We start from the raw sequence: 23746 nt of genomic DNA, 5'->3' as shown, positions 1-23746 counted from the left end.
TGTGGAGACACCCTCAGTCTACTGTCTTTAATCAGTCCTTGAGATTGAAAAAATAAACTCTTTTTACCTAAAATGAAATGTTGTGGTTAAAGCTTTGCTTGTGACAGGTTTTTCTTTGAGAGTATGTGGTGGGATTTTATATCTTGTTTTTTTTCTTAAAAACTATGGGCAATTATTATAAACTTTGTGTTTATTTTTAATGTACAGAGTCTGGGAAACTTTCAGCAAATCTCTTATATCTCCAATTATTAAAGACCCTTAACAGTAAGGAAGGACAGTGTTTCAGGTAGAATAAAATTTTAGGTGACAGCTAGACATCATTTGGGAATTTTGTAGGCAGTTAAAAAAAAAATCTAAGAAAGGAGAAAAAAACAGGAGGTTTGAATTGGAAATGTTCTAAAATTAATTAGCCTAATACTGAATTAATAGAAGATAAAAAGAAAAGCATTGTAGAGTGTTATTTAGGATAGAAAAAAAGAAGGGTGTCAGCAATGAAAATAGGAACAAGAGTTAGGACAGGAAATGCAAATAATGCAAAGTCTTGAAAATCAAAGGGAGAAAAGTAGTTGAATAGCATCAAATGCCAGAAAGCTCCAGAATAAAGAAGACTGAGAATTTTACCACAAAATGGTTATTGGTGATCTTTGAGATCATAGTTTGGTTGATGTAACAAGAGGTGTAATTAATGTAATGAGATAGGCATTAGTTTTGCGTGGAGCTACAAAAGAAATGTATACATAACAAACACAAGTTTGTCTGCAAAGCAAAGTAAGAAATTTGACGGTAGTATGAAAGGACAGACAGGTCAATCAGATATTGTTTTGTATTCAAATAGATGTTTATAAGGGAATTAAAGTTTCCTGTAAGAGAGTCCATGTATATCGGTAACATAGCAACTAAAATCTCAGAGGAGGTAGGAATATTGAGGTCCAGAGTACAATGGTCAGAATTAGCTTGAGAAAAGTGGATCACTTCTCCTTTTTAGTTTGGAGCAAAGATGAAAAAGTGAGATACTTAGACAATGATGCAGTAAAGGTGAAGCCACGTGCTATGTAACCTCATTTCGAATATATTTTATATAGCTCCATTGCTTATTTTGGTTAATGAACTTGAGTTCTTTTGGTTGTGGAATTCCACTTTCTACAAACATTACTATTAATATTTATCATTTTTGCATAGTCCCATTTAGACATCCTCTATGCTTTATGGTGGTTTAGTTTCATTAAACCATCTCTGGTTTTTTCCCTTTAAAATGATGGTATTCTTATTTCTTGTCTCTTCTTTCCTATTCTTTTAATCTGATTTTTAATACCTTTTTATTCTTTTGTTTATTTTAGAAGAGATGACTAAGCTTAAAAATAACCAAGAACTAGAACTTGAAGAATTGAAAAAAATCTTGGTAAGTACATAATTTCTTTTGTTAGTATAGAGCACTTTTCAAAATAATATTGAATCCACAGACTTAGACTCTCACACTATAAATGTTTTATATTAGTGTTTTCAGCTAAAATATAAAAAAATACATTTGTGTTTTAGTAAACCACATTCTTATCATACCAAATTTAATATATTTTGAAAATTTTCTTGATGAAGGTGTTTCTATTATTTGTGTGTTGGCAGTACATTTAAGTAAGATCAAGTATGTATGTGATGTTATTGACTTATTGATAGTAAATTTGGTATGCTTGTGAAAACTTTGAGCCAAAAAGCTACAGTTTGGGGGAAGATTTATATGTTATATATTCAGTAACTATGTTTAGTGTTCAGATAGAATCATGTTTAATGAATTTGTTAGGATAAGTTTTTTAATTTTTTTAAGATTTTATTTATGTATTTGTCAGAGAGAGACAGAGAATACAAGTACAGGGAAAGGCAAACAAAGAGGGAAGCAGGCTCCCTGCTGAGCAAGGAGCCTGATGCAGGACTTGATCCCAGGACCCTGGGATAATGATCTGAGCAGAAGGCAAACGCTTAACCGACTGAGCTACCCAGGCGTCCCTAGGATAGGCTTAATTATGTTTTAATTGTTTACAACATGTGGAGCATGGACAACAAACTTTTTTAAAGGACTGGAGAGTAAATATTTTAGTCTTTGTAGCCTATATACAGAATGTTAATTCTCTTCTCCTCCTCCTATTTCCACACCTTCCCTCCCCCTTCTTGTCCTCTGCTTATATTTATTTTTAGCAACCTTGTAAAAATGTCAAAAATATAAAAATTATTCTTAGATCAAGGGCCTCCAAAAAGAGACTGTAGGTTGATTTTACCTAGCAGGCTGTAGTTTGTTTATAATTACAGATATTTGATTTGGGGTTTAACCTATTGTATCTCTGCCTGGTTTTGCAACTCCTAATTCTTCCATCTCTTGGGAATCATTATTTCCAAATTCTTTCTCCATTGAATTGCTTTGCTTCAACTCTTGTGAATAATAATGTTTACACTGCTTTCAGATTTGATAATGCATACTTATTTGTTGTCATTGTTGTTGTTATAGTTTAAGTCTCAACTTGAATATCAATTTAGGTAACCTCTTTAGATATTATCTATAAACCTCTCTTATCTAGTTTAGGTCTCTGTATGGCTTGTTCCTATAGCCACCTGAACTTTTCCTTTATAGCACTTAACACAAGTGGAATTAATTTTTTTTTTGTATAATTGTTTAAAACTTTATTCACCTTTCTGTATTCCCCTTACTTAGTACAGTAGGTGGTATATAGTAGGTCCTCAGTAAATAGTGGAATGAAGGTATGCTCCCATAAGGGCTAAGAACCCATGTCCTGTTTTCCTTGTAACTTTAGTACCTGCTTAGCACAGTGACTGACACTTTATAAATATTTGTTGAATGAATGAATACTAAGCATTATTTTTACTAAAAAGATTCACTCCTATGCAGATAAGGATTGGTTTAGGGTTTTGTTATATTTGGATAGCAATAGAACACAATTATCGGGGTGCCTGCGTGGCTCAGTGAGTTAAGCCCCTGTCTTCTGCTCGGGTTGTGATCTCAGGGTCCTGGGATTGAGCCCCGTGTCAGGCTCTCTGCTCAGCAGGGAGCCTGCTTCCCCCTCCCTCTCTCTGCCCACCTCTCTGCCTACTTGTGATCTCTGTCAAATAAATAAAGTTAAAAAAAAATAAAAAAAAAAAACCCCACAATTATCTTGGTCTTTAAAATTGTCATGTTTCAATTGCTATCCAACTCTTTACTTCTTAGCTATATGACTGAGAGCAAATTAACTAAACTCTCTATGCCTTAGTTTTCCATCTATGAAATAGGGAAAATAATTATATATATGTAATGGGGTAGTTGTAAGAAATAAATAAAACAATATATTTTCCCATTTAACAAACATATTTTGAGTTTCTGTTCTGTACCCTGAGGGTACAGTAGGGAGCGAATGGTTGCATATGCTGCTTTCATGTATCTATGTCATGAAATATCACACTTAAATATAAGCAGTCATTCAAAGGTAATACTGAGTGGTGACAAAGGCAATAAAGGAAAGTGCTAATAAAGGCAGTGGTATGAGGTATGAGGCCTTAAAGGGACTTGAACTAGTTGGTTAGGTCAGAAGAGCCTTTTTTTTTTTTTTTTTAAAGTAAAGCTTGAACTGAAATCCGGATTAGGAAGGAGGAAGAGTTTATCAGGTAGAGGACATATGTGAAAAGTTCCTTTGACAGGAAGGCGTATGGTGTGTGTAATGTGGAGTGAAAGGAGAGTGGTACAAAATGAGGCTAGAGAGTTAAGGTAGTAGGAGCATGGTAATTCATGGCCTTTTGAATCCTATCAAGATGATTTTAGGGATCCCTGAATGGCTCAGTTGATTAAGCAGCTACCTTTGGCTCAGGTCATGATCCCAGAGTCCTGGAATTGAGTCCCACATCGGACTTCCTGGTGAGGGCAGAGCCTGCTTCTCCCTCTCCCTCTGCCTGCTGTTACCTCTGCTTGTGCTCTCTCTCTTTGTCAGATAAATAAAATCTTTTTTAAAAAAAGATAATTTTATATTTATTTTAAGAGGAATGGGAAGTTCTAAAGAATTTCAGTAGGGAGTGACTTGGTTTGCATTTTGAAAAGCTCATTTGGCTTGGAATATTGAGAACAGTATATTAAGGTACTTAATTGAACAGTTAAGTATACAGACAAAGAAGAGATGATTATAGCTTAGGCTGGGAGGTGGTGGTGAGAAAAAAATGGATGGTTTTGAGAAATACTTAAGATTTAAAGATTTAAATTCTTTGGATTGATCTAGGAGGATATTACCATTTGTTGAAAAGATTCCTTTTTCCATTGAGTTGCTTTTGCACATTTATAAAAATCAGTTGGTCATATTTGTGTGGATCTGTTTCTGGACTATTTTTGTTTTCTTGATCTATTTGTTATCAATTCACCAATGTATCAGCATCTTAATTACTATAGCTTTATGATTGATCTTAGATTTGGGTAGTTTGATTCCTCCAGCTTTATTATTAAACAGTTTTTTAGCTATTCTAGTTCCTTTATCATCTAGAATTTCAGCTTGTCTGTATCTGAGAAAACCCTGCCAGAATTAAGATATAATTGTGAGAAATCTATAGATCAAGTTAAGTTGAATTGCTGTAATTACTTATGTTGAGTCTTCTAACACATGAACATGGTATCAATTTGTCCATATGTATAGATCTTCCTTGAATCTTTAATTAGCATTTTGTAGGTTTCAGTGTATAGATCTGTACATGTTATATTTGTACCTAAATATTTCCTTTCTTGAAGGTGTTTTAAATGTACTTAAAAGTATTTTTTCCAGTTGTTTATTGCTGTAGATAGGAATATGATTGCTTTATGCACTGACCTTGTATCCTGCAGTCTCACTAAAATCATTTATTAGTTTTAGGAGTTTTTTGCACATTTCTTATCATTTTCTATGTAGAGAGTCATTTTGTCTGCGAATAAGGACAATTGTAGTTCTTTTATTTTTGTCTAACTGAACTGGATCAGACTTCTAATATGATGTTCTTGAATAGAAGTAGTGAACATGTACATCTTTGTTTTGATCTTAAGGAAAAAAATTCAGTGTTTCACCATTAAGTATGTTAATTATAGGGGTTTCTTTTGTAGAAGTGCCCTTGAATTCCTAGTTTGACCGTTTTTTTGATTATGAATCTGTTGAATTTTGTCAAATGCTTTTTCTATGTCTACTGATACGATCATGTAGTTTTCTTTTTTAGAATATTAATATGGTGTAGTACATTGATTTTCGAATATTGAACTAGCCTTGCATTCTTGGGATAAATCCCAGTTGGTGTGGTATATTTTTCTTTTTCTTTATTGTTGAATTTGTTTTGTTAATATTTTGTTGATTTTTAATTTCAGGTTCATGGGAAGTCTATAGTTTTCTTCAGTTGTCTTTGTCTGGTTTTAGAATTAGGCTATTCTTAAACTCAGAAAATGAGTTGGGAAACATTTCTTTCATTCCTGTGTTCTGGAAGAGATTGTGTAGAGTTAGTATTATTTCTTCCTTAAACATTTAGTAGAATTTTCTGGGTGAAATCATCTGAACTTAGAGACTCTTTTTTGGCCAGATTGTATTTATTTATTTATTTATTTGTTTATTTATTTATTAAAGATTTTATTTATTTATTTGAGAGAGAGAAAGTGAGAGAGAGAGAACACCAGCAGGGGTAGAGGGAGAAGCAGACTCCGTGCTGAGCAGGGAGCCCAATGCAGGGCTGGATCCCGGGACTTCAGCATCATGACTTGAGCTGAAGGCGGACACTTAACTGACTGAGTCACCCATGTGCCCCTTGGCAAGATTTTAAATGATGACTCTAATGTCTTTCATTATTGTGGAACTATTCAGTTTATCTATTTTATCTTAGATGATTTTGGTAGTTTGTGATTTTTAAGCAATCAGTCCATTTCATTAAAGTTGTCAACTTTCTGTGCATGGAGTTATATGTAGCATTACTTGGATTTTTTTTTATGTCTATGGAGTTTACAGTGTTTGCCTTTACTTCCATTACTAATATTGGTGATTTGTGTCTTCTTTCTTCTTTACTGTCTTGATAGAGGTTTATTAATTTTAAAAATTTTTTAAATTTAATTTTTAAATTTTTATTTCGTTTTTAAATTTCTTTCCAGTGTTCCAGAATTCATTGTTTATGCACCACACCCAGTGCTCCAATACAAAGTTTATTAATTTTACTGATTTTTTTTCAAATAACCGGATTTCTGTTTTATTGATTGTTTCCTGTTTTTCTATTTCCAGTTTCATTGATTTCTTCTCTTTATTATTTCCTTCCTTCTTCTTGCTTTGGGATTATTTTGATCTTTTTCTAGATTCATTAGATGGAAACAGATTGCTGTTTTGAGAACTTGCTTTTCCAATATAAGCATTTAGTGCTATAAATTTCCTTTAATCATCTTCTTAGCTGCATTCTACAAATTTTGTTACATTGTATATTCATTTTCATTTAGGTTAAAATATTTTCTAATTTCTCTTGATTTCCTCTTTGACCCTGGGGTTATTTAGAAGTCTGTTATTTAATTTTCCTGTGTTTGGAGATTTTCCTGTTTTATTTCTGTTATTCATTTCTAGTTTAATTCCATATGGTCAGCGAATATACTTTCTTCTTTAAATTTGTTAAGAATTTAATATCTTAGTAAATGTTCCATCTGTACTTGTAAAGAATACGTACACTGCTGTTGTTAGGTATATTGTCCTGTAAATAACAGATTCAGTTGATTGATGGTGTTTGAAAATCTTCTGTGTTGTTGATTTTTTTTTTTGTCCTGTTCTATTATTTACTGAGAGAGAGGTATTAAGAGCTCCTATTTTGATTTAGTAATTGTTTCTTTCTAATTATGTCAGTGCTTGCTTCACATATTTTGAATTTCTGTTATAAACCTCACATTCATACATAACTATTAGATCTTCCTGGCATATTGATCTTTGGTCATTATTAAATATCTTTGTTTGTCTCTGGTAGTATCCTTTTTTCTTGATGAATGTTTGATTTTCATGATGTATCTTTCAACCTGTATTAGTCTTTATATTTGTAAATACTTATATATATGGATATATTTAGCCTATATATAAATGAGTCTGCCTATGCACTATTGCTAGAGTTGGTCTTTTAGATCACAAATATGATCATGTTGTATGCTGTATCAAAATTTTAAATATCTCCACATTTCCTATTGATAAAATTCAGACTCTTTAAGTACAATAAGTAGGTCTTTAAAGAAAGTTTTATATTCAGTTTAGTTAACATATAGTGTATTATTAATAGTTACAAGGGTAGAGTTTAGTGATTCGTTAGTTGCATATAATACCCAGTGCCCTCCTTGATGCCTGTCACCCAATTACCCTATTCCCCTTACCCACCTCCTCTCCAGCAACCCTCAGTTTCTTTCCTAGACTTAAGAGTCTTTTATGGTTTGCCTCTCTCTCTGTTTTTTTTTTAAGATTTTATTTATTATTTATTTGACAGACAAAGCTCACAAGTAGGCAGAGAGGCAGGCAGAGAGAGAGGAGGAAGAAGGCTCCCTGCTGAGCAGAGAGCCTGATGTGGGACTCGATCCCAGGACCCTGGGATCATGACCTGAGCCGAAGGCAGAGGCTTTAACCCACTGAGCCACCCAGGTGCCCCCTCTCTCTCTGTTTTTATCCTCTTGTATTTTTCCTTCTCTTCCCCATGTTTATCAGTTTTGTTTCTTAAATTCCACATATGAGTGAAAGCATATAGTATTTGTCTTTCTCTGACTGACTTATTTTGCTTAGCATAATAACCTCTAGTTCCATTCACATCATTGCAGATGGCAAGATTTCATTCTTCTTGATGGCTGAGTAATATTCCATTGCATATGCACCCCATCTTCTTTATCTACTCATCTGTAGATGTACATGTGGGCTATTTTGGACATTGCTGCTCTAAACATTGGTGTGCATGTACCCCTTTGAATCACTATATTTATGTCCTTTGGATAAATACCTAGTAGTGTAATTGCTGGGTTGAAGGATAGTACAAAGAGTGCTATGTACTGTTTTCCCCAAGAGCTGAAGCTTTGCAGCCCTCTATAATCTGTAAACTTGGTGTGAGTTGTTGGTGCTGGTCTTCCAGGGGAGGGGCCTGTTGTGCTGATTCTCTGGTAGACTTGCCCTAGTGGAAGTGCACCTCCAGTGCATAGGGAGGCAGGGTTTGGTGTCAGTTATTAGTTTTTATTAATGTAGGACATTTATTGTCATACCTTTAATGAAATTGTTGTGATCTTATGCTTGAATAAAGAACATAAAAACTGAGTTCACACACACACACACACACACACACACACGCACACATACATACGCTGTTCAATAATAGGAGGAATTGATAGTAATTAAGTACCCATAACTAAAGAAATAATGGTAGTTTTATACTTGGTCTTGCTTAGTTTCTAGAGCTATGATACCCAGTATGATAACTATTAAACAAATGTGACATTTAAATTTACATTTTTTCCCCTTTAGGATCACCTTTGCCATATCCCATGGGTATTGAACCAATATGTCTTTGTTCTCATTGCTTTCCATGAATTGATTAAGTTCTACTTTGATTTCTTGGTTGACCCAAACATGTCTGAGCAGGATGGTCTTTAGCTTCCAAGTGTTTGAATTTCTTTTAAACTCTTTCTTGTGATTGAGTTCCAGTTTCAAAGCATTGTGGTCCAAGAACATGCAAGAAATAATCTTAGTCTTTTGATATTGGTTGAGACCTGATTTGTGACTCAGTATGTGGTCTATTCTAGAGAAAATTCCATGTGCAGTCAAAGAGAATGAGTATTCTGGTGTTTTAGAGTGGAATGTTCTGTATATCATGATGAGGTCTATCTGGTCCAATGTGTCCTTGAAAGCTATTGTTTCTTTGTTGACTTTCTGCTTAGATGATCTATCTGTTGCTGAGAGTAGAATGTAGGATCCCCTACAATTAACCGTTCTTATCAATATGTCTCTTTATTTTGCTTAACAGTTGGCTTATGTAGTTGGCTGCTCTCATGTTGGGGGAATCGATATTTACAATTGTTAGGTTTTCTTGTTGGATAGACCCTTTCAGAATGATGTAGTGTCCTTCTGTATCTCTGTTTCTCACTTAAAATCTAATTTGTCCGTTATGAGAATCATTACCCCAGCTTTCTTTTAAAGACTCTTGGCATGAAATATCGTCCTCCATCCCTTCCTTCCAGGCTGGACGTATCTTTAGGTTCAAAATGAATCTCTTGTAGACAGCATATGAATGGGTCTTGTCTTTTTTTTTTTTATTAATTTCTTTTCAGCGTAACAGAATTCATTGTTTATGCACCACACCCAGTGCTCCATGCCATACTTGCCCTCCATAATACGTACCACCAGGCTCACCCAACCTCCCACCCCCCACCCCTTCAAAACCCTCAGATTGTTTTTCAGAGTCCATAGTGTCTCATGGTTCATCTCCCCTTACAATTTCCCTCAACTCCCTTCTCCTCTCCATCTCCCTATGTCCTCCATGTTATTTGCTATGCTCCACAAATAAGTGAAACCATATGATAATTGACTCTCTCTGCTTGACTTATTTCACTCAGCATAATCTCTTCCAGTCCCGTCCATGTTGCTACAAAAGTTGGGTATTCATCCTTTCTGATGGAGGCACGATACTCCATAGTGTATATGGACCACATCTTCCTTATCCATTCATCCGTTGAAGGGCATCTTGGTTCTTTCCACAGTTTGGTGACCGTGGCCATTGCTGCTATAAACATTGGGGTACAGATGGCCCTTCTTTTCACTACATCTGTATCTTTGGGGTATATACCCAGTAGTGCAATTGCAGGGTCATTGGGAAGCTCTATTTTTAATTTCTTAAGGAATATCCACTCTGTTCTCCAAAGTGGCTGCACCAACTTGCATTCCCACCAGCAGTGTGAGAGGGTTCCCCTTTCTCCACATCCTCTCCAACACACATTATTTCCTGTCTTGCAAATTTAAATTAAAGTAGACCAGATTTAAAAGTCAGTACCTCAGCTCCAATAGCCACATTTGAAGTGCTTAGTTACTACCATATGTTCCTATTTTGCCAGAAAGTCTAATTTTATAAGACTCATCTAAAGTGGAGGTTGACAAAATTTTTATCTATACATCCAGTAGCAAAGTTTTAGGCTTTGTGGGCCATATTAATCCCTGTTGTGACTATTCAACTTTGTTATAAGGCAAATGGGAATATATAATACATAAACATATTAGCTGTGTTATAGTAAACCCTTATTAAAAACAAGCAGTGGCTGGATTTTGCCTGTGGACTGTAAGTTGTTCACCTTGTTTGTCTAGAACATTGAATTTAATTCTTGCTACCTTATTTAAAACTATGTATTGACAAAATGAGTATATCCTGAGAGAATAAAGCAAAACCATTTCATCAGAAGAATGATAATAAGAGAAAAGTTAGGGAATGTTGATAACTTTCTTCAAATATTTGTTTTGCTAACTAGATTTCTATATGACTAAGGAAAGCAGAACAATGACCATTGCATGAAAGTTATACGGAAACACATTTTAGTACAATGTAAGGAAACAGGATTGATGGACTAGTGAGTGTCTAATAAATGCTAATAAATTGGAATGATTTATGTATTAGATGAATTTTGAATTCAGTGACCAGCATGATTTTTTTTTTCAATGAAAACTTCAGGACTTTGTCCATTGAATCTTCTGTCATCATATATAGTTTTGGAATTTACTTAATTATGACTTGTTTTCTCTCTCTCTCTCTCTTTTTAATTTTTTATTTAGCCATAATTGTCTTTGCTCTAGTTAGGCATTTTTATTATTTTACATATATATGTGCTTTGGCTGTCATGATTTGTTAATGTTCTTAAATAGGCAGAAAACCAAAAGCTTTTAGATGAAAAGAAACAATTTGAGAAGATAGCTGAAGAATTAAAAGGAGCAGAACAAGAACTAACTGGTCTTCTCCAAACCAGAGAGGTTTGTTTAAAAAAGATATTTTCTTTCCAACATTTTGTTAGAGAATACAGATTTACAGAATAGATTGTGGTATTGTGAAGGATTTGCTTTGTGTAGGATTTCTTCTCACAATTCCTTCGAAGGAAGCGTTCCTTCTACATTTAATATACTAGTGATTGGTTTGAAACAAATCTAGAGAATCTTCATATTATAATGGAGATAAAGATTGACATTATGATATCAATAGTATACATAATGCTGTAGTTTATAACAATCGCATTTTTGATGTCTTTAGTATTTATAGATTGAATATTTTACTTTTATTAAGTTCTTTGTTTATAATTTTTACAGTTCTCATACTATAATTTTAGAATATATTTTTATTTTAAAAAGGTATTTTTTCAGTACGTAATAGCATTACATTGTAATTATATTTTTATAATAATAACAACAATATAGGTTTTTTTAAGATTTTATTTATTTGAGAGAGAAATAAGCAGGGAGCATAAGCAGGGAGAGGGACAAGCAGACTCCCTGCTGAGCATGGAGCTGCATGTGGGGCTCGATCATGACCCCGAGATCATGACCTGAGGTGAAGTCACTTAGCTGACTGGGTCAGCCAGGTGCCCCCAGAACAGATTAGTTTTTAAGATTTTACCTGATATTATTAACTAATATACTTTTACTTAATAGAACATTTTAATTGAGATTAATTACCTGCTAGAGTAAAACTGATGAAAGTATTTTATAATATATAAATATAATCTTACTGGTTGAGCATTAAAATATCAAGATGGAATTCACTTAAATTACATTTGTCATTGCTTTTTTTTCTATAATTAGAATGGTTTTGGCATTAAATCTATTATATTTTAAAAGTTGACATTTTAAACCAAAATATTGTCAAATATTTGACTTGATTACAAGTGGCCACATTTTAAACAAGAAAATTGTAAAAAAAAAAAAAAACTGTTTGCTGTGATTTTACACATTTTCCAGGAAAAAGTACATGATTTGGAAATACGGTTAACTGCCATTGTGACAAGTGAACAGCATTATTCCAAACAGGTTAAAGAGCTGAAAACTGAGCTTGAAATTGAGAAGTAAGTTTTTTCTCTATAAATAAGTTATGTATTAAATTTCTTAGCTTTCTGATAGTTAATAATAAATTAGTAAGTTATATTCACTATTTATTTGGAGTTAAATTTGTGTTTTATTCCTAATTAGAGATAAAAATAATTTATTAATTTCATTGCTAATTAAATTAGCAGTGATATGTATATATCATAAACATAAAAAGTACATCACAAAGTGGAAAACTTATTTAGAAGATCACTATATTACTTTTCTTGGAGATAGTTCCTGATAAAAATAATCATTTGCAGTTCTACCTAGTTATTTTGCTTGTTTTGTTAAATTATTTCATAGATTGTTTTGTTGAAGTGACTAAAATACAGGTCATTGAATTATGGGTAAAATTCATGTATTAACCAAAATTCCTTTTAATAAATGGACTGGTTAGTTATTTATACTTAGTATAAATTTATATAATCTTTGATATGTTTGCTTTTTCACACTTTCATTTTTGAATCTACTCTTTGATGAATTTCCAGTACTGGTAATTAGGAGAAAATAATAGATGCTGCTGAAATCATTTCATAGAGCCACACAGTCCCCTTCTTTCATTTAAAATTGATCCTGACTGCCACCAGTAATAGCAGTAATTTCTCTTCCAGTATAGAATATTTGGGACCTTGAAAGAGCAGTTCAAGTGTTGTGTACAGAAGTTAAACCAAGTTTTATTTATTTTAATGAAAATATTTTATTAAAGATAGTTCATGCCTCATGACTACTTTAATCAAATCACCAGAAGTTTGGAACAGTTTCTAAGAGACAGTATACTATAGAGAAAAAAATTATATGAAGAAAATAATATATACTTCAAAATTTGTGGAAAAATATAGAGTATGGGTTATATAGGGAATATTCAAGAAAATATGACATCTTGTAAAAGAAAATATGACATCTCATAAAACAGAGAAAATTTTAAACATGTACAAAGTGGAGGAAAAAATGTAATGAAGCAGCATGTACTTATCACTCAGCTTCAAAAATTAACTAATGGCCAATCTTATTATACTCCCAGCCCTTTCTCTCTTTACCCTAAGATTATCTTGAATTAAATTCCACATCATATAATTTAATAGGTAAATATTTAGGTCTGACATGTTTTTAAAAAATAGGCTTAAGACTACTGAACTAAATGCAAGCTGCAACAGGCTTTCACTGGAGAACAAAGAACTAGCACAAGAAACAAGTGATATGGTCCTAGAAATCAAGAAACAGCAAGAAGATATTGATGTGAGTTGATAAAGTACCAGTGACTTAGTTTTCTAACCTGTACAATTAGGGTATTAGAATAGATAACCTTTCAAGATTCTTTCACCTTCACAAATCTGATTATGTTAGAGCTGATACTTTGTTTCAAAAGAAAAAGATGCATATTGATTTTGGTGGTGAATAATGGGGAACAGAATATTAGAGACTATATCTGTTGATATAGTTAATCTAATTTTAAGCATCAAGATTTTTATGAAGTATTTATTCAACAAGTATTTATTAAGTAATCATGTAAAAATGTGAAGGATACAATGGTGAATAGACTATCTTCCTCTTTAAGTTCTTATGGCTCAATAGAAAAATACTCAAGTAACTTAAACAAAATACTACATTATATGTGTTGTTTGGGGACCAAGTGTTACTGGAATTGACAGAATTGCTCTTCTGCCTTCGTGAAAGAGCAGGCTTCAGAGGGAGTCTAGTGTTGATTTTGGCCTTAAAAGATGAGCAGCTGTGAGATCAGTAGATATCAGTGAATGGAAAAACATTCCTTTAAGCCACAACAATATGAATAGAGGATAAAAGGCTTAAATTATCACTGGGAAACAGCAAGTAAAACTTGTAGGTTTTTTTGTTGTTGTTGTTTTATTTTTTAGCTGCTATGTAGAGATTGTTAGGGTAATAATTAAAATAAGGCTGGAAAAATAGTATGAAACTATGCAAGGTAAATAGCCCATTGTCTTGTTTTACATACAACTAAATTTTATGCTGATGGTTAAAGGTTTTTAAATAATAGTTTTAATTTTATTTTTGTTGAAACAAAATAATATAAACAACATTGATTATTTCCTTAGAATAGCAAAAAGCAAGAAGAAAGGATGTTGAAACAAATAGAAAAACTGGAGGAAACGGAAACACAGTTAAGGCAAGACTAATGAATTGACTTTTTTGGCAAAAGATTTTAGTACTTCTTTTCTGTTAATTTGTTAGAGTCAATTTAGATAATACTTAATGTTAAGTATGGTATAAAGTAAAAAATTAGAATTACTATGTTAGCGTTCTGCTTAAAATTAAATTGTAATGTCTTTTGTTCTTTGTGTTGAAATAGTAAGATTGGACTTTGAGATTAATTTTAAAGCATCCTGAACTTTCTTATATTTAATATTTAAGAAAGTAATTGTATACAAGAAAATTTAGAAGAGAAATTTTTATAAGACTAGTGCTGTAACCCCAGAGCTATGGAGCCTAGAAGAGAAATTTTTTTTTTAATTTTTTATTTTTTATACACATATGTTTTTATCCCCAGGGGTACAGGTCTGTGAATCACCAGGTCTCGTAGAAGAGAAATTTTTAAAAAATTAATATTTTTAAGCATTGTCCATGTTTTAAATCATCTTTTAAATATCCACTTCAATATATCCACTTCAAGTCAAGTGGATATAACCGTATTTATTTTAATCCTTTTTGTTTTTAGATACTTATATTTTCTTATTTTTCACTATCATCGACAATACTATAGTTAACAACCTGGTGCATACAGATTTTTTTCTTATTTTGAATTTGATAGGATATGTTTCAAGGAATAGAATTTACTGAGTTACTGGAATAATTGTTTCAATGACTTTTGATATCCGAATGGTTTTTAATAGGTTATACTGGTTGTAAACCATATAGTACAACCACTATTGTGTGAAAATGATGGTTCCAAAATCTTTTAATTGTTTTGGGAATTAGCATTAATTTATTTGATAATATAACAGATAAAAACAACTCATTGTTCTTATGATTTGTAATTTTTATTTTTTGGCTAAGCTTTGGAATTTTTTATGCTTACTTGCTCAAATTTCTTTTTTCTAACATTGCTTATATCTGTTCCCCATTAATATTTTGAGGTCTAAATTGTTTTCTTACTGATTTACTTAAGCTTTAAAAAATATAGTAATCATAGTAATCCCTTACCTTGCTTTATTTACAGTACATATTTCCCCCAACTTGTTTTCCTTTCACTTTGGGTAATTTTTTGTTGTGCATGAGTTTTTTCATTTTGTATAAGATCTAATTGTCTTTCTTGGGGAGGGTAATTTTTCCTATTGCTTTTCTACTTAGAAATTTGCTTGAAATCGAATATTAATCTTTTCTTTAGTTCTTTTCAAATTGATATTCAGTTTTTCTTTCTCTTTTTCAAATAATAAAAACATTTCAAGATAGCTTACTTCTTAACACAACTATGGATCTATGACTTGGGTTTTTATATATAGTGTTTTCATGTTTATTTTCTAAGTAACATGTTTTTGTATTTTGTTTCCTTTTAATCCATTACTAATTTAGATGATTTTCAAATATTTGGGGGCTCTTGTTTGTACTTATAGTCTGAAGTATTAAGTTTTGTTTTTTTATATTTTGTTAACATTTAGGATTGAGATAATGTGAATGAAGTGCTATATAGGTTTGGAAAATCATCTTTTATTGTATTTCTATATTGATTTCTTTAGTTGTTTTTGCTCAATTTTCTCATTGAGAAGTAGCTGAGAAGTTGTTTTTAGGTTGGATCTCAGTGACTAAGGCACTGTACATTTTGAGGATAAAAAGTGAAGACTTAATTTGGGGAAAAGCTGCTTTTTATTTAAGAGAATTCAGATTATTTTGATTATATCTTTTTGTATATAGACTTATAGAACTCTAAATATAAATATATAGGAAAAGTAAGAATATGTCAATTAAAAATTTAATACTCAGTTAAAGGGTAAATATCGTGGATTCAGTTTTTACAAAGCCAATTATTCCATATGATTGAATAGTATTCTGTGCATACAGCCTAAACCCAGCAACATATTAATGCTAGCCAGAGCGACTATAATTAGAAATAGCTTCAAGTATCTGAGACAAAAATATCATTGCATTCATGTGCAGCAGGCAGATTTTTAATTTAAAAAATTTTGAAAAGACAATATATGCATATGGCACAAAATTCAAAGCAACAAGGGGGAACACGGGAAAGGAAACTACCTTCTCTTTGTCTTACAGGGGTATCACTGTTTCTTGTGTGTGTTTCCAGAGATACCCTCTCTCTATGTAAGGATATTTGTCTATGTAAATATCTCAGTCATGTAGTCCTTCATTAAAATCACTTGCATTTATGTCCCTAATTTATTTGTATAAAATTATGACTACATTTTAGATGATGACTAATTTATGACTTCTTAAAGAAAAGAGTAAAGTGAAATCTTGAGTTAAATAAGAAATAAGTATTTCTTTTTTAATGGATTAAAGGATCTAGATAATTAGTTTCAAATTAAATGTATAATGTATAAGGTAATTATACATTATATTATGTATATAATTATACATTAATGTATAAGGTAATTAAGTGTAGGAGGGGAAGTATGCCTGTTGACAATAATACATGAAAAATTACTAAACAAAATAATTTAAACCAACAAAAAATATAATAATCAACCATTTTAAGAAATCCCAGAAAATCAATAAAACAAAAATACTACATTTTTTTTTTATAATGTCATTCTTCCATTTCCTTTAAGAAATGAACTGGAATCTGTGAGAGAAGAATTAAAACAGAAAGGAGATGAAGTTAAATGTAAATTGGACAAGAGTGAAGAAAATGTATGTTATATTAATAAATTGTATACCAATTTCAAATCATAAAATCAACACCACATGTCTAAAAAAAAATAAAGTATGCTATCGATATAGGGACTATTGTATGCAGTTGACCTTAAAGCAATAGGCAACGTTAGTTTATTTTGCTTATATGGTTTATATGTAGAAGAAATGGTGGCATAATTACAAATTTCTTTCATAAATGCTTAATATTTAATGATTATATACATTTTTAGGCTAAAAGCATTCATATTTTAGTAGTAAAGAACATACTGATAAATTGATAAGTTTGTGTTGTGCTTTGGTGGATATGTTTTCAACAAGTTGAGATAAGAAAGTTTTTAGGAAAGAATGTCACAAAAGTGAAATGGTACAAAGTATGTGACATGATTATAGTATATAGTATACATGGGGGGAAAAGATTTGCCAAAATAGATGAAGCTAGATTGTGAAGGCCTTGACTGTGTTTTTTCATTCACTCACACGTATTATTAGCTATCTACCCGTGCAGGCACTGTTCTCAGTGCCCAGTTTAGACTTCATTTTTTCTGGTGGATACTGTATGATTCAGTTAAGGTGTTTTTTTTTTTTTTTAAATTATTACTAGGGAAGTCACATTTTAATTTCTAAGAATGGAATGGAAAAGATGTGAAAGGCACTGGAATTAGTTGGAAAGCTTTTTAGTGTCTTGAAAGCTCCAAAAAACATCTTGGAGAGGACTTTGCTCTAGTTTAATTTTACTTACTTATTCCTAAGTTAGTCATTGTGGTTAAGAGATAGAGTAATTTGGTGAAGCCTGAGCTGTGTACCTGTCTATTCCTGGAGACAGATCAGCTTCCATCAAACTACATGGATTTAACAGGATTACTATGGGATTTACACTAACAGAGTCTTCTCAGGAAAGAATGGTGGCCAGACCAAAGTAGCTCCTCCTGGAGCCTATACAAGGAGCATCTAATCAAAAGTTGAGTCAGGATACCTTCCTGGAAGAAGTGACATTTACTTTGAAACCTAAGATTAATAGAAATTACTGGAAGGCAGAGGGATGGACTCAAATATATCAGGGAATATTATAAATTATAAGCACACACACACTGCATACAGAGTATGAGAGAGTGTCATATTTGTTCATTTTTAATTTTTATTTTTTAAAGATTTTATTTATTTATTTGTCAGAGAGGGACCCAGTGAGAGAGGGAACACAAGCTGGAGGAGTGGGAGAGGGAGAAGCAGGCTTCCCGCCAAGCAGGGAGCCCGATGTGGGACTCCATCCCAGGACACTGGGACCATGACCTGAGCCAAAGGCAGATGCTTAACAACTGAGCCAGCCAGGTACCTGGAGAATGTCATATTTAAAAAACCATGGAAAGTTCATCTTGACTGAAAGGTGGAGTTTAAAATAGTAGTAATAGTGGAGGGAGTAGGGAAAGCTGAAGGTAGAGATAAGCACAGGGAGATGAAGGATAGGAGAAATGAACGTTGGGAGATATAAGGGCATATTATTTAAGGCCCCATAAACTATATTTAGGAATTTGACATTATTGAAGAGTTTTGACATGAGGAGTGTCATATTTATTTTTAGAAAGCTGTAAGACTATCTTACAACTAAGATTCTAAGGACGAGATGAGCTAGTATTTTTAAGGGCTTACAGTGTATCAGGAGCATTCTAGTTCTTTGTATATGTTCTCTTAGTTAACTGCAAGTTATTTTTGTCCTCATTTTATGAATTAAGAAATTGGGCCTCCAAAAGGTAAAAAAGTTTGAAAGGCTACATAACTAAGAAGTAGTAGTGCTGGCTTTCTGGCATTCTTTAAACTATACCACAATTTTTTCCTATCAAAAAGGTATTTTTCCTTTCAGTTTCATATTTATAAAAAGAATTTAATCTCCTGAAGATTTGCTATGTAATTTACTACTTTAAGATTTGCATCAGAGGCTGCTTCAAGACACCAATCATTTTGTGATGGGGAAAAAACATGAATTTGGTGTTTAAAGTAAAAATCATTTATCAAGAATTTAAATGTATTTTACCAATGTACAAGATATTAGTGATGAGTTAGGAAAAAAGCTCAAAATGCAAGACAAGTTGGCACATTTAATCTTTTTCCGTGGTTGGATTTCAATTTACTTACTGAAACAGTTTCCTAGAAAGAATCCAGTTTGCAAGTAAGTCTCAGAAATTTACCTGACATTCATTATACCTTTCCCCCTGCAACCCACTATCTTAGTTCAGACATTTATATTATTTCATACTTGCTTTCTCTGAGCTTATTTTCTCATCCCTAAAATGGAGATAATAATACCTGACTTTATCATTGGGTTGTTCTGAGGTTCAGATTAACAAGTGTTTGTTAAAGACAAGAAGATTATAGACATTTGACAACTTTAAAAAATTCAAGGTAGACTGAGAAAGTTGATAAAAATCACAAAATAATATTGGGCTAAAATTAAAAGTGATAAGCATTAACATAAAAGCATTAAAAGACAATTTCTTTTTTAAAAAAGGATACAGAAATAAACTGGAAGTATGTATATTTAATAGAAATATAAGACGAAGTTTTATAATTCTATTTCTGAAAGATACTCAGAAGAAAATAGAAATTCTGTTAACATTTTAAATATGATGGCAAATAATGTTTTTTAGGCACGCAACATTGAATGTGAAGTTTTAAAAAAAGAAAAACAAATGAAGATCTTAGAAAACAAGGTATTATCAAATTGCAAAAAGCATTTTTGAGAAAAGAGACTTTGTAGCAAAAGTATGACTACGTTCTTTAAGACCAGTCTTTACACTGTCCTGTACAAAGAGATATCAAATCTCTTTGAAGACTTTAAGGAATAATTTTGGATTTTTACTGCAGGTTTCTTTGAAGAAGCTCTGGGTTTAGGAGCTTTGTACAGTGCTTCAAAGAGCAAAAGTTTCATGAAATTCCTCTTTAGTTATCTCTTCCTTTCCCCAAATTTTACATTCTCAGCAGCTGCATTTGTTGGCAGAATCTTTAGAGTGGCAAGATGCTTTTAAAGATTATTGTTAGACATATTTCTCATTCATATAATCCAAGGAGCTACAGAAAATTTTCTGCTCCCTTTATGTGAAGTTGTGAAGTGTTTTTACTGTCTGGCTGTCCATCACAATTCACTTCTCTTGTCTCCACATATTTATCCTAAACTTGACCTTCTTACCTATAGTAAGTAGTCCTCTGGAAAAGTTTAGTTCACTCTCTGAAGTTCTGACCTCTGATAATGCCATTTTCTTCTTCCTAGAATTCTTGTGAGTAAAATTCCTTGTTTCTATGCATGTGAATTGTTTTACTTAGAAATGAACTGTGATTGGGGGAAAAAACCACAAAACTATGGTAGTTTAAATCCTTTTCAAGAATTTTGGACATTCTACCAAATATATTTACCTTCATTAGCCCTAAATTTGGAGATTGTTTAAATTTAAAAGGTGTGACAAGTTATTTTAAAGAAGGGAGAGTGAGATGGGCAGTCAAATTACATTCAAAGTTGATAGTTTTGGTATCATTATTTTAGTAAGGTATACACTTATTTTTGGATTGTAGTAATGCCAGTTATAAAGATGGCTTTATAGGAATACCAGTGTCTGAAGTCCTTTCAGGTCTGATTCTGCTTTTTGTTCTTTCTGTTGATGTTTACTCATTGAGTCTCAATTCTTTGTTATTTTGGTTTTTTTTGTTGTTGTTGTTGTTGTTATAATTCTTTGGAGTTTTATCTATGGGAATTCTTTGAGGCTTGTGTTGGAGTTTGTATCTTCCCAAAAAGATTGTCTTGGGATCACTGTTCACCAGGAACCATTTTAAATTAAATTCTCCATTTTAGGTTTTTCCAAATCATAGAGATAGCATGAATTTAGGCTATAAACTCATATAAGGCTACCTCATGGCTACAAATTCTCAGGGAAGATTTTGAGAACTTTCACTCAGTGCTAGCATCAAGACAGACAAGTTTTATTGTGACCCTTCTGTGTGTCAGATTTATTTTTTAAAAATATTTTCATTGAATAGGTAGTCTTTTGAGTTTGTGACTTTATGCAGGGTTGTCTTATTGAATTCCTTACCTTTAGTGAGCTCTAAGTTTTATCTTCTATCTCCCTTACACTAGGTAGTTTCAGCAGATGTCCATAACTGGCTTTGGTGCTACCCCAAACTTGCTATTATTACTTTAAAGTTATAATTTCAAGTAAGCGGGTTCCTCATTTTGTAGCCATTTCCTTTTAAATTATTTTTTATCAGGAAGGTTGTTCAGAATATACAGGTGGCATTTTGGCCAGAATTGGAAATCCTTGATTTTTTAAAAAAAGTTAAAGCTGTATATACAAATAATAGCACGTACTAATGTATTTATACCAGTAAAATTGGCATGAAAATCACCAAAATGTCTCTCATTTTTCTGTAGCTTTTCTTCCTTTGTTTTCTTGAGTTTTCTGAAATAGACTTTAGGGGTTGGGCATATTAAAAATAAGATTATTAAGCAGCTGTGCCATGTATTACTCAGTTTTAGAATAATAGCTGATTATGACTACACATGGGTTTTGCAGTAAAAATATTTAATAGAGTATTTTGTGCTGAAAGATTAAATTTTTTTTTCCATTAGAATTTTTTTCTACTTTGGAAATTTGTACAACTTACATTATCTGTATTGTTTTAGGAATCTGTTCTGCTTTTACGGTAGTCCAGTTATTTCTTAGCCTAATGCCTCTTAGTCCAATCATGCATGTGTACTGAGGTGAAATAGTCTTCCAAAGTGTGATGTAAAAAAGTGTTAGATGGTATTTCTATAAGAGGAGTTAGAATGCAGTTATGAGGAGATAGAGTATCACATTATTCCCCTTCCCCAAATATAAAAGTAAAAGAGACTCAGAAATGAGAAATGAGGAATAATGAGTAAAGATGAAGGCAAATTACAGTTAATCTTACCTCTGGCTATAGCTTTTCAAAATCTAATTCATAATACAATTAAGCCTTCTATATAGGATTGAGCAAAAGGCACATTTTCCTTAAAGTAATTGAATTCATGTGTTCTTTAAGTAGGTTAAGAAATGTGGAGAATTTCAAATTTCTATTGAGAAAAATCTTTATTAAAATTTACTTGATCCCATAATTTTAGACACTAATGGAATTACTAAACTACATAATTTTTGAAGTGACCTTTATGTTATTTTATGCAATATTTTTATTAGTTTAAAGTTACTTATTTTGACTGGAATATTGAATAAAATAATCATAATTTCTCATAATTTTTTAGTGTAACAATTTAAGGAAACAAGTTGAAAATAAAAGCAAATGTATTGAAGAACTCCAGCAGGAGGTAGGTACTGATTCTCCAAATTAAACTATTAGAAAACTAATTTTTTCACTACATTTTTAGAGAATAATGCTTTCTTTTCCTTTAGTAATTTCAGTCTAAGTCAGTGGCAATGCAAAAATGGAATCATGTTGTTACTAAGCATAATTCTTTAATTTTTTACAGAATAAGGCCTTAAAAAAAAGGGGCACAGCAGAAAGCAAGCAACTGAATATTTATGAGATAAAGGTATTTGGAATATTTATTTTTGTTTCTAAAATACTAGTAAGTAGATGAAAACTTAGGAATTTCATACTCTTATATTGTAGCAGTTATTTTCAAAATTTTTTTTGAGATTGTAGGAATCATTCTTTTTAATAGAATGCTTGTCTGTGACTTAGCTGTATCAGAGCAATCTAAGCAGCTTAAATATATGAATATGTGTGGTATATGTGTATATTCATATTCCTTACCCATACTTTCAAATTTGAGATTGAGTAGGTTTGGAGTAGAGCCTTGGAATCTACATATTATAGAAGGTCTATATATGGTTATCCTGCTACATTGATTTTACAGAAAAAAATTAAAGTTAAGGAATGTCAGCTCATGATGTCAAGAGCCCTAATTTGTTTATTATCATATTCCTAAGTCCTTGAATAGCAACTGAAAGTAAGTACTCAAATAGTTTTTGAGTCTTGAATGGAAAACAGTAGTTCCAGTATTTGAAGGATGTTCATTTTCTAGGAAAACAAAAATCTTATACCTTCCTTTAATACTATTTGAGATTAAAAATATATAAACATTGCATTAAAAATGAAAAGAATTCTCAAACTTCTGGAATCATACAGAAAAGTAACTAACATATATCCTGTAATTCAGCCTACTATAGGTAGAATCAAGAGAAATACACAAAATATTCATAGCAGCATTAGTTGTGGTAGCCCTAAAATGAAGATGACACAGATAACCATTAGTAGTATGAAAAATAAGTCAATAGGAAATCACTCTAAGGTAAACCAGATGTTGGAATTAGGAGATAAGAGCATTTATGTAGTTTTTATTAGTATATTCAAAGATGAAAAGGAGGGTATGTTTATAATGAATAAATGGAGAATCTCAGTGAAGAAATAGAAACTTTAAAAAAGCATCAGAGAGATTCCCAAGATGGCGAAGAAGTGGGGGACTCCATTTCAACCAGTCCCCTGAGTTTAGCTAGAAATGCCAAGGAAATGTTGAAAAACAAAGCTGGGGGCCTCACATTGCCTGATTTCAAGTTATATTCTAAAGCTGTGATCACCAAGACAGCATGGTACTGGCACAAAAACAGATACATAGACCAATGGAACAGAATAGAGAGCTCAGATATGGACCTACAACTCTATGGTCAAAGCAGGGAAAAATATCTAATGGAAAAAAGACAGTCTCTTCAATAAATGGTGCTGGGGAAATTAGACAGCTATATAGAGAAAAATGAAACTCGACCATTCCCTTATACCATACACAAAGATAAACTCAAATGAATGAAAAACCTCAG

The 23746-nt window shown here is 32.1% G+C and overlaps 1 protein-coding gene across 1 annotated transcript in view; it reads left to right on the top strand.

The window, feature by feature from the left end:
• Positions 1-23746, top strand: part of SYCP1 (synaptonemal complex protein 1) — a 137636-nt gene that overhangs the window by 65294 nt on the left and 48596 nt on the right. The window contains exons 16-23 of the mRNA XM_032301571.1: positions 1338-1399; positions 10866-10970; positions 11949-12052; positions 13193-13310; positions 14144-14214; positions 16829-16910; positions 22174-22236; positions 22399-22461. Coding sequence (XP_032157462.1) covers positions 1338-1399; positions 10866-10970; positions 11949-12052; positions 13193-13310; positions 14144-14214; positions 16829-16910; positions 22174-22236; positions 22399-22461 — 668 coding nt within the window. The remainder of the gene's footprint in view (positions 1-1337; positions 1400-10865; positions 10971-11948; positions 12053-13192; positions 13311-14143; positions 14215-16828; positions 16911-22173; positions 22237-22398; positions 22462-23746) is intronic.

This window comes from Mustela erminea, chromosome 10 (assembly GCF_009829155.1).
Source record: "Mustela erminea isolate mMusErm1 chromosome 10, mMusErm1.Pri, whole genome shotgun sequence".
Classification (NCBI taxonomy): Eukaryota; Metazoa; Chordata; class Mammalia; order Carnivora; family Mustelidae; genus Mustela; species Mustela erminea.
This window is presented reverse-complemented; position numbering and strand designations above follow the sequence as displayed.